This window comes from Oncorhynchus masou, chromosome 29 (genome assembly GCF_036934945.1).
Source record: "Oncorhynchus masou masou isolate Uvic2021 chromosome 29, UVic_Omas_1.1, whole genome shotgun sequence".
NCBI lineage: Eukaryota > Metazoa > Chordata > Actinopteri > Salmoniformes > Salmonidae > Oncorhynchus > Oncorhynchus masou.
In genome coordinates, this window is record NC_088240.1 from 84,231,241 (window position 1) to 84,243,257 (window position 12,017).

The following is a 12,017-nucleotide window of genomic DNA, read 5'->3' on the forward strand; positions in this document are numbered from 1 at the left end:
CCAAGGTTCAGAAACCAAAACGTGCCCCCTGGGGGTCCCCAGGACCCAGTTGGGGAAACCCTGTTCTAAGGAGTGTGTATGGCTCCACCAAGGTTCAGAAAACTAAAATCACGAGAGGCAGCGAGCGGTATGTTGACTCACTGAGGCACATTTATGTACGAAAGTTTAACAAGATTTTAATTTAGTCTTTTGTACGCCCAATGAAACGTTTAACTTTATGGGGAGTGATGGCTGTCATGCCGCCACACTGTCCCACGATAGACGGTCCCGTGGGGGTTGTGTCATAGGCCCACAGCTGTGCCCCATTTAGCAACTGGCTGCCCCGGACCTGATCTCACAGTGCCACCATGCCACCTGGGGAGGGTGAAGATGGCGACACTTTACTGGTGACCTCTTACAAACCTAGGGCCATATAAAATCTGTGATGTGGAGAAAGTGGACGGAATCACCGAATCCAGAGATTTAAACATAATTCAATGATGTTCAAACATTTATTGAACTTAGTAGGATAGAAATGAACAGACTGCATCAGTGATTCATATTTCTTTTGCAACTTCCTGAATAGGCAACGAGAAATCCCCTGTCTGCGTATAAGAGGTGAGCACATCTACCCCTTTGTGTAGCGGTTAGCGATGCTAATGAAAACAGTCTTCTGGTAGATGGAAAGGCTTTCCCAAAAAACTTCTCAATTAAATGTTAACTACAAAGTAGCCTATTCTGACCTGGCAGAACAATTTAATTATTATTTCCATAAATCCAGTGGTTATTTGTTTAGCAAACTCTACCATCATATGTGTGCTACAAAACACACTAAACAACAGCCTCTTGCTAGGTGTACACTTGAATTAAAGGCAACAATATCCATAAATCTAATCTAATCTCAAATTTTTCCCAGACCTCATAAGTGGTCTCCTGGTGTGGTTTTAGCATTGTTGTGGACAGACACAAAGCCGTGTCTGACCTTAATCCAATTAGCTGTTGTGTTGTCACTGGGTGCTGCCTGTTCAGTCTATTGCCTTTGTCCTGGGATGTGTTTGGTGGTGGGGCGGGGGGGGGACGTCAGATTAATAACACAAGTTATTAACAACCCGGAACATGAGGGAGTTTGTGTCTAGGAAGGGTTTGGGGTTGGGGCTTATTGTGCACATTGTGATTAGTCCAGCATGTTCCGGACCGGTTGTGTCCTTCAAGAATTGATGGCCTCCTGCCCTATCTGCGCCCTGCAGCATTATTGGATGACTGCCTTTGTTTCTATTTTAGTGACTTCGTGCCTGCTTGCTCCGCCTTTACACCATACAGCCTCACACATCACATGGGGGACATCCTTTGTATCTCTCTCACAGTTTTCAGGGACACAGAATACACTATTACAGTTCATACAGTTCATTCTGTTGAAGTTGACATCTGTATTGGAGTCTTAGCTTTCTGTTCAACATCTCCATCATCTACTGTGTCTATCTGAAACATCTCCATCTATCTATTGTCTATCTGAAAACATCTCCATCTATCTATTGTCTATCTGAAACATCTCCATCTATCTATTGTCTATCTGAAACATCTCCATCTATCTATTGTCTATCTGAAACATCTCCATCTATCTACTGTGTCTATCTGAAACATCTCCATCTATCTACTGTGTCTATCTGAAACATCTCCATCTATCTATTGTCTATCTGAAACATCTCCATCTATCTATTGTCTATCTGAAACATCTCCATCTATCTACTGTGTCTATCTGAAACATCTCCATCTATCTATTGTCTATCTGAAACATCTCCATCTATCTATTGTCTATCTGAAACATCTCCATCTATCTATTGTCTATCTGAAACATCTCCATCTATCTACTGTGTCTATCTGAAACATCTCCATCTATCTATTGTCTATCTGAAACATCTCCATCTATCTATTGTCTATCTGAAACATCTTCATCTATCTACTGTGTCTATCTGAAACCTCTCCATCTGTCTATTGTCTATCTGAAACATTTCCATCTATCCACTGTGTCTATCTGAAACATCTCCATCTATCTATTGTCTATCTGAAACATCTTCATCTATCTATTGTCTATCTGAAACATTTCCATCTATCTACTGTGTCTATCTGAAACATCTCCATCTATCTATTGTCTATCTGAAACATTTCCATCTATCTACTGTGTCATCTTGTAAACATCTGAAATCATCTTGTGTCCTGATCCTCCTGATTGTGTCTATCTGGTCCATTTTGTCTATCTGAAACATCTCTATCTGTCTATTGTGTCTATCTGAAAATCTCCATCTGTCCATTGTGTATATCTGAAACATCTGTCTAAACATCTGTCTATTGTGAAACATCTGTCCATTGTGTCTACCTGAAACACCTGTCTATTGTGTCCTGAAGCATCTGTGTCTATCTGAAACATCGCCATCTGTCCATTGTATCTGAAACATCATCATCTGTCCATTGTGTCTATCTCAAACATCTGAAACATCTGTCTATTGTGTTCATCTGTCTGTCTATTGTGTCTATCTGAAACATCGCCATCTGTCCATTGTATCTATCTGAAACATCGTCATCTGTCCATTGTGTCTATATCTGAAACATCTGTCTATTGTGTCTATCTGAAGCATCTGTCTATTGTGTCTATCTGAAACATCTGTCCATTGTGAAACATCGTCATCTGTCCATTGTGTCTAAAACATCTCTGTCTATTGTGTCTATCTGAAACATATGTCCATTGTGTCTATCTGAAACACGCCATCTATTGTGTCTATCTGAAACATCGCCATCTGTCCATTGTGTCTATCTGAAACATCTGTCCATTGTGTCCATTGTGTCTATCTCAAACATCTGAAACATCTGTCCATTGTGTCTATCTGAAACAGGTGAAGGATGAGAAGAAGATCCAGGAGGTGGCTGACCTGACGGATTACGAGCTGGTTCTGAGGAGCTCCGTTAAGGCCAAGAGCCGCAGCAAGAAGAACCACAGCAAGTTCACCCTGCTGCGCTCCAGAACCCCAGGCAACACGGTGGGTCCACAGGAAGTGTCCACAAGAACCCAGATCTAGAACCTTGAAAAGAGCAAACCTGTACCTCAAAGTACTGTACCAAATAGCAACACAATCAATACTTACATCTAAACTCACTGTTGAGATGAGTTTCACGGTACTGTAGCCAGACATTAACATAGTCAGATCAGTCACAGCAGCCAGATTGATTGACAGGCTGATTGACACTGCCTGACTCGGCTGCCAGACGGAGCCACCACCCTGTACACCCTGTCCTTGGTCATTAGCCATGATCCCTTTGACTCTACTTAGCTCCTCCCACCCTCTGTCTCTGCCCAGAGACACTGTCCTCCCTCCTCTGTCTGTTCCCTCCCTCCCCTGTTCCTCTCCTTCTGTTCCCTCCCTTTCACAGGGACATTGTGTTCCAGACTCGCCACACCTCCAACTCCTACACCCAGTATATGATCACCAACGCTGATGGACAGACTAACTGGAGAAACAGAGTGAAAGTGTCAAATTCCCCAATGCTTGTAGACCATTTGAAATCTGACAGTTTGCCAGTCCAGTTCACCTTTGAAACATGGAAAGGCTTCTGGTGAGGCAGTGATAAAGGTGCATTGACTTCCGTCTATACTCCATTACTCATACCCATCCCTAACACACACATACACTCACAAAGAGGCGCACACACACTCATACACACGCAGACATACACCATCTGCAGGACTCCCCAGAACCCTCAGAGCAGCAGGAGGATAGGGTATCATGTTGGGTTGTCAGGGGAGGAAGCTTGTGTTTCAGCACACAGACAGACACAGACTGAGAGAGATTCTCAGAGTCTCCACACAGCTGCAGTTTCCTGTAGCCTCAGTGGAGAAAGAGCACCATATGGTCATATCTGTGTGTGAATGTGTATGGGAGGATATGGGTTTCTGGAATGGTACCTATATGAAAGGTATCCCTTACAGATGGTTGACTGAGAAATATGCATGTTAGGATTTTCAACGCTCCCTTCATGCTCAGTTACACAATATTGTGCAAGGCCCTGGCTTCTTACATTCCCTGTCTCTTGTTTGTGTCTGTCAGGTCCCAAACCTGGTGTTCCTGGCTGTTAGTCCAGAGGAGAAGGAGTCCTGGATAAACGCCTTAAATGGAGCAATCACCAGATCCAAGAACAGCATCCTGGATGAGGTGAGGCACACCTCCACTCTCCTTCTCCTCTCTCTCTCTTATAAACAACACTTCATCAGTCACATGGCCAATTGCAAGAGGATATCTTACTGAAAGCACTTTTGAGGAATGGAATCCATGTATAAAGTACTTCAGAAATAGAAGGAACTGTTATAGTATCTTACATTCTATCTTAAACTGGTTTCCTGATGAGGGCATTTTCTGGGTTTCAGTCTAGTGTAGTGTAGATGAAATGACCTCTATAAAGAAGAGAGACAGGTGGTGACAGCTGTGACAGTCTTCTAGCTGAGGCAGCTGATCAAAGGATTCCCTCTCTGTTTGGGGATGATGGGATGGATCCTTCATCCCTCCTTCTCACTGCAGGTCAATCGCCCTGATGACATCAATAGACAGGCGGTAGGGGAGCAGCTTGATGTGAAATAACATGTACACACACTAAAACACACATATACATACACACACACACACACTTCTGAGCTTTTATGCACTTAACGCATCGTGTCAACACCACCCTTATATAAGGCCACAACACACACATTTCACATAGTCCCCAACACACACACACATGGATGGACACATGCACACACACACTGATGAACGAAAGCACACCCACCCAAGCACACACACACACACACACGGACCCTATCACACAGCTATAGATGGCCCAAACTGTACAGGTCCCTATCACACAGCTATAGATGGCCCAAACTGTACAGGTCCCTATCACACAGCTATAGATGGCCCAAACTGTACAGGTCCCTATCACACAGCTATAGATGGCCCAAACTGTACAGGTCCCTATCACACAGCTATAGATGGCCCAAACTGTACAGGTCCCTATCACACAGCTATAGATGGCCCAAACTGTACAGGTCCCTATCACACAGCTATAGATGGCCCAAACTGTACAGGTCCCTATCACACAGCTATAGATGGCCCAAACTGTACAGGTCCCTATCACACAGCTATAGATGGCCCAAACTGTACAGGTCCCTATCACACAGCTATAGATGGCCCAAACTGTACAGGTCCCTATCACACAGCTATAGATGGCCCAAACTGTACAGGTCCCTATCACACAGCTATAGATGGCCCAAACTGTACAGGTCCCTATCACACAGCTATAGATGGCCCAAACTGTACAGGTCCCTATCACACAGCTATAGATGGCCCAAACTGTACAGGTCCCTATCACACAGCTATAGATGGCCCAAACTGTACAGGTCCCTATCACACAGCTATAGATGGCCCAAACTGTACAGGTCCTTATCACACAGCTATAGATGGCCCAAACTGTACAGGTCCCTATCACACAGCTATAGATGGGAGAAGCAGAAGCACTCTCACAATGACTATCCAAACCATGTCATCACTGTTAAAGAAACAGAACGAATAAAACATTGAGCTACTTTCACATAAAATAAAATACATTTAGAGGACGACTGGTCAGGCGTGTGGATGGACTCGGAACAACAGCACCAGCACTGTGAGAGATATCAATTACCTCCAGGGCTCCAGTGTCTCTGCTGCTCAATGGCCTGATGACATCAGAGACGGGATTCACTCTTTCACCAGGATGGTGTTTCATTGCTCTCGACTGTAGGGTTATCGCAGGTGGAGTCCTACATGATGGTACACACGTATTGTAGATCTATGTTGATAAACCTGCATTGAATTGCAATGCAACATTGGTTGAAAGTGTTTAATACACATAATGTATGTGTATAAAAGCAAACCTAGCGCCCTTAAATACACCCTTATTTTAATTTTAATTTTAGTTGAACCTTTATTTAACTAGGCAAGTCAGTTAAGAACAAATTCTTATTTACAATGACGGCCTAGGAACAGTGGATTAACTGCCTTGTTCAGGGCCATTTATACTGAACATAGTACCCTGACAAGACAGTCACATGATTGGATGGCGTTTTAAAACATCCTCAAAAATTCTATTCAATCTGTGGATTCCTCCTGGTTGGCTGTATCACATAGAAATACTAGATTGACTCCAGAATATTGTTTTACAATAGATTAACTAGATACATGTTGACAATTGGATGTGGGACAATTGCTGATCCAAGGTTTTTGTCAAAGGATGATGGATAAATACATCTGGTTGAGTTTGGGTTTAGTCATTGGTTGTCATGTCAGAAAGAAGGCAGGTAATAGCTGTAACTGCATACATTACATGATTATGGAGCGACAAGCTTACAAAATAACACAACAGTATGTTTAGCAGAACATAAAAGTTGCACCCATCATATAATCACTCATTTAAACCCACTCTGTGTTATGTCCAACACGAGATGGATAAAGTTGGTAAACACCGGAGATGGATACATGTTGACAAAACACCCGAGGTGGATAATGCAGGCAAACACCCGAGATGGATAAATGTTGGCAAACACCCCGAGATGGATAATGTTGGCAAACACACAGAGATGGATAATGTTGGCAAACACCGGAGATGGATAATGTTGGCAACACGGAGATGATAATGTTGGCAAACACCTGAGATGGATAATGTTTCAAACACAGGAGATGGATAATGTTGGCAAACACCGGAGATGGATCATGTTGGCAAACACCGGAGATGGATAATGTTGGCAAACACCCAAGATGGATAATTTCGGCAAACACCGAGATGGATAATGTAGGCAAACACCGAGATGGATAATGTTGGCAAACACCGGAGATTGATAATGTTGGCAAACACCGAGATGGATAATGCTGGCAAACACGAGATGGATAATGTTGACAAACACCCGAGATGGATAATGTTGGCAAACACCGGAGATGGATAATGCTGGAAACACCAAGATGGATAATGTTGTCAAACACCGGAGATAGATAATGCAGGGCAAACACCTGAGATTGATAATGGATAAATGTAGGCAAACCCCACGGGATGGATAATGTTGGTAAACACCTGAGATGGATAATGTTGGGCAAACATACGAGGTGGATAATGTTGGCAAACACCTGAGATGGATAGTGTTGGCAAGCCAAATTAATTTCATCTTTATTTAACTAGGCAACTAGTTAAGAACATTTGTTTATTTTTTATTTTACCTTTATTTTACCAGGTAGGCCAGTTGAGAACAAGTTCTCATTTACAATTATCGCGACCTGGCCAAGATAAAGTAAAGCAGTGTGACACAAACAACAACACAGAGTTATACATGAATAAACAAATGCACAGTCAATAACATTAATAGAAAAATCTATACACAGTGTATGCAAATGTAGTAAGATTAGGAGAGGTAAAGGCAATAAATAGGTCATAGTGGTGAAATAATTACAATTTAGCAAATTAAACACTGGAGTGATAGATGTGCAGAAGATGAATGTGCAAAGTACAGATACTGGGTGCAAAGGAGCACAAATAAACAATATGGGATGCGGTAGTTGGATGGCCTGTTACAGATGGGCTGTGTACAGGTGCAATGATCTGTGAGCTGCTCTGACAGCTGATGCTTAAAGCGTGAGGGATTTGAGTCTCCAGCTTCAGTGATTTTTGAAATTGGTTTCAGTCATTGGCAGTACAGAACTGGAGTTTATTTACAATGACGGCCTACACCGGCCAAATCGACGACGCCTGGGCCAATTGTGCACCGCCTCATGGGACTCTCAATCACAGCTGGTTGTGATGCAGCCTGGATAGCTAACCTAGTGCTCTAACTACACACATATGCTGGTCATCTCCATCTTTTCTTCTCGTTCCACCTGATAATGTAATGGTTTAAAAACTTTCAGATCCAATTGACAATTAGGACATTGATATTAGACATAAAATCCCAGCGGATAAAATATGACATGTTGCTTAGTCCCACTAGCCAGTGAATAAACTACACCCAGCTGAACTCACTTCATCAGTGGAGACGGTGTTATCACTAGTTAACAGTGCAGATTTGTTGGTCATCAGTGTAGCTATATGTTAGCTATGGGTTAGCTATAGGTTAGCTATAGGTTAGCTATAGGGCTGAACTCACTTCATCAGTGGAGACGGTAAGTTGTCACCAGATGACAGTGCAGACGTTGTTGGTCATCAGTGTAGCTATAGGTTAGCTATAGGTTAGCTATAGGTTAGCTATAGGTTAGCTATAGGCTGAAATCGCTCATCAGTGGAGACGGTGTTATCACCAGATGACAGTGACGTGTTGGTCATCAGTGTAGCTATAGGTTAGCTAGGTTAGCTATAGGTTAGCTATAGGTTAGCTATAGGGCTGAACTCACTTCATCAGTGGAGACGGTGTTATCACCAGATGACAGTGCAGACGTGTTGGTCATCAGTGTAGCTATAGGTTAGCTATAGGTTAGCTATAGGTTAGCTATAGGTTAGCTATAGGTTAGCTATAGGGCTGGAACTCACTTCATCAGTGGAGACGGTGTTATCACAGATGACAGTGCAGACGTGTTGGTCATCAGTGTAGCTATAGGTTAGCTATAGGTTAGCTATGGTTGGCTATAGGTTGGCTAGGGCTGAACTCACTTCATCAGTGGAGACGGTGTTATCACCAGATGACAGTGCAGACGTGTTGGTCATCAGTGTAGCTATAGGTTAGCTTATAGGTTAGCTATAGGTTAGCTATAGGGCTGAACTCACTTCATCAGTGGAGACAGTGTTATCACTAGTTAACAGTGCAGATGTTTTGGTTGTCAGTGTAGCTACTAGGTTAGCTATAGGTTATCTATAGGTTAGTAGCCTGTTTCCCAAGGCCTTATGCAAATTGTTGTGGCCCATTTGGCCCAGTGAATCTCATGTCTGTAGATAATCAATCCATGATTAGGTCTATAATACTGATCAATAAACTACCCAACCCACTCCGACAAACACAGCCTCAGGCTAATGTGAAAGCATGTCAATCCCCCTCCTCCACATGTGACTGTTCCATTATCTCTCTCCTCTCTCTCTCTCTCTCTCTTGCCCCTCATTTCTCCTTTATCTTCCTCTCTCCCTTTATCTCTCTCCCTCTCTCTCTCTCGCCCCCTCTATTTCTCCTTTATCTTCCTCTCCTCCTTATCTCTCTCCCTCTCTCTCTCTCTCTCTCTCTCGCTCCCTCTATTTTCCTTTATCTTCCTCCTCTCTCCTTTATCTCTCTCCCCCTCTCTCTCTCTCTCTCTCTCTCTCTCTCTCTCTCTCTCTCTCGCTCCCTCTATTTCTCCTTTATCTTCCTCTCTTTATCTCTCTCCTCTCTCTTTTCATCTTTCTTTTTTCTTGCTTTCTTTCAGGTCATGGTTGAGGGATGAAAATCTTCTGTCCCATCTCACACGGGACAGGGCTAAGATCCTCACACACGGCGCCTGCCTACACGAGGACACATCATGGCTGTGGTAGGTATCCTGCTTCTCCTGGCATTTCTTGTCTTAGCCCTCCATATTACCACAACGGCTGGTTGGAGACACCAACTCTGTCAATTGAGCTTTAATTCAATGAGTCAGTTGGACATAGTGATGATCAAACTACTTTCAACTGGAATTTTTCATTAGTTTAATCCAATTAATTTCCTAACTTAACCAAATCACAATGGGCCTTACCCTGATATCAGTGTTTCTTACGGTGTCTAATATCACTAACAGACTGTTTCTCCTTGCTCCGTATCCAGGCCTCCACTTCTACCTCTGACGGCATGTTGACCCTTGACCCTGATCCAGGAGGAGGACAGCCCCAGCACAGACGGCCAGGACACCTGTGACAAGAGCTTCCGGGCCAACCTGGACAAATCCACTCAGCTCGACTGCCTCAGGTCCAAACAGAGGGTGCCATCAGTAGCATCTGTCTAACGCCCCCACAGAGGTCACTGGGAAGTCCCAAAGCCTGCCGCTTACCGGGGTCACCTGGGACGGAGCAACAGCAACTTCAGAGCCCGATGGGGAAGTCCTGCACTCCTCAGCCAGGCAAGAGGCTCACACCGGCCGAGAAAAGCCGCTGCGCCTCCATGGACGAGATCCTCTCACACTCCGGGGACGCAGGCCACCAAACCCAGGACATCCATCCCGCTCTGCCACCTCTGCCCCCCGGGCAACCTGCCACCCATCAGCCAGCTGCAGGACCTAATCGCTCAAGGAAGCTGGAGAGAACTCAGGAGCTGCTGATGCAGGCAGGGGCGAAGGGGGAGGAGGTGGAGCAGGGGAAGGGGAAAGGGAAGGACTCCGCCAGGTTCCAAGGGCTCCAAGGGTTTCTCGGACGGGCCCGGGCGAATGGAGGCAGAGAGGCTGCTGAAGGAGGCAGCATCCACATAGGTCAAGCCAAGGATGTTCTAGAGGAGGGTGAAGGAGCTGAGGGCGCCACCGTCAGCTGGACTCGCTGCCCACCACCCCTGCCCCTCACCCCCTCACACCCTCCAACAGTGGCAAGCAGACTGACTACAGGAAGAGCATGATGTGACCGCAGAGAACTCAACACAGACTGGACTATGAATCCCTGAGCAAAAAAACAACTCAACATGCAAAGCCACAATATTGTTAAATATGTCTGTTTCTCTCCTTCTGTGTTCTGTCACTTTATTGATGCTGTGACAAAGTGAGGGCATACAGTTGCCCAACGACGTCCCCTTTTCTTGACCACTGTGCCCTTACATGTCTGCTTGATGAAGGGTGTGAGGGGCAAAGGGAAGGGGCCAATCTAGGGACTCAGGTACATGTTGGCCAGGGAGTCTCTCTGTATTGACATGCTGATGAAAGACCTTGTGATACTGCAGTGTCGGGTGTTGTTTTCCTCTGCGTTGGTTGTCAAAGAGGGAATGTTGCAAGGGGGGCGTGGGAATCAGAAGGGCTCTGCTCTCCCAGGGACAGACACACAGTGGTTGAGGATGACTCAGATTACAGGAAGGGAAACATGGTGTCCAGACCAGCCCGTATGTTGGGAATGTCAATGTTTTCCTTTTTCTGTTACACAACACACTGGAAGGTTGGTCTGAGCCAGATTCCCAACCCACCACTCTAAAAACCAACAGCAGCCCACCGTACAGTACAGCATTCTCCTCCCTCCCTCTGCTGCTCTGGGAATGGAGCTCAGTGGACTCCTCTATCTCTGCTGGTCCATTATGATTCACAGGGACGAGGGGAACCAGTTCACATAGTCAGAACTCACTGGCTTCCCATAGGGTGTTTCTGTCTGTTCCATGAGCCATATGATACAGTCAAAATGGAGTGACGTCTGTCTGGGTTGTGTTGTTACTAGATGGTACATACTAGTGGGGAAAGGGCTGTTCTTTCCTGTAGGCCGACAGCCAGTTGTCTTCAGCCAGTTGCCACTGCAGCCATTGATTCTCATGCTGCTCTAGAGCCATGGAGCCGGGATGGCGTCTGTGTGTGTCTGGTGTGAGTGGTGATGATCATGCTACTGTAGAGCCATGGAGCCGGGATGGCGTCTGTGTGTGTCTGGTGTGAGTGGTGATTATCATGCTACTGTAGAGCCATGGAGCCGGGATGGCGTCTGTGTGTGTCTGGTGGGAGTGGTGATTATCATGCTACTGTAGAGCCATGGAGCCGGGATGGCGTCTGTGTGTGTCTGGTGTGAGTGGTGTTTATCATGCTACTGTAGAGCCATGGAGCCGGGATGGCGTCTGTGTGTGTCTGGTGTGAGTGGTGATTATCATACTACTGTAGAGCCATGGAGCCGGGATGGCGTCTGTGTGTGTCTGGTGTGAGTGGTGATTATCATGCTACTGTAGAGCCATGGAGCCGGGATGGCGTCTGTGTGTGTCTGGTGAGTGGTGATGATCATGCTACCGTAGAGCCATGGAGCCGGGATGGCGTCTGTGTGTGTCTGGTATGAGTGGGAGGCATGACATAGAGGTCAGATGCAGTATTGAGGAGAGGAACCACTTGTAAGTG

General features: G+C 45.3%; 1 protein-coding gene across 1 annotated transcript in view; it reads left to right on the plus strand.

Moving 5' to 3' along the window:
• The window catches only part of plekho1b (pleckstrin homology domain containing, family O member 1b), a 13,212-nt gene extending 2,646 nt beyond the window's left edge, over window positions 1-10,566 (plus strand). The window contains 14 exon segments of the mRNA XM_064945004.1: window positions 288-363; window positions 2,868-3,011; window positions 4,077-4,181; window positions 8,325-8,335; window positions 9,423-9,463; window positions 9,466-9,512; window positions 9,785-9,823; window positions 9,825-9,958; window positions 9,960-10,026; window positions 10,028-10,141; window positions 10,143-10,244; window positions 10,247-10,333; window positions 10,335-10,465; window positions 10,467-10,566. Of these exon segments, the coding sequence (XP_064801076.1) occupies window positions 288-363; window positions 2,868-3,011; window positions 4,077-4,181; window positions 8,325-8,335; window positions 9,423-9,463; window positions 9,466-9,512; window positions 9,785-9,823; window positions 9,825-9,958; window positions 9,960-10,026; window positions 10,028-10,141; window positions 10,143-10,244; window positions 10,247-10,333; window positions 10,335-10,465; window positions 10,467-10,566 (1,198 nt within the window).
• The last annotated feature ends 1,451 nt before the right edge of the window (window positions 10,567-12,017 follow it).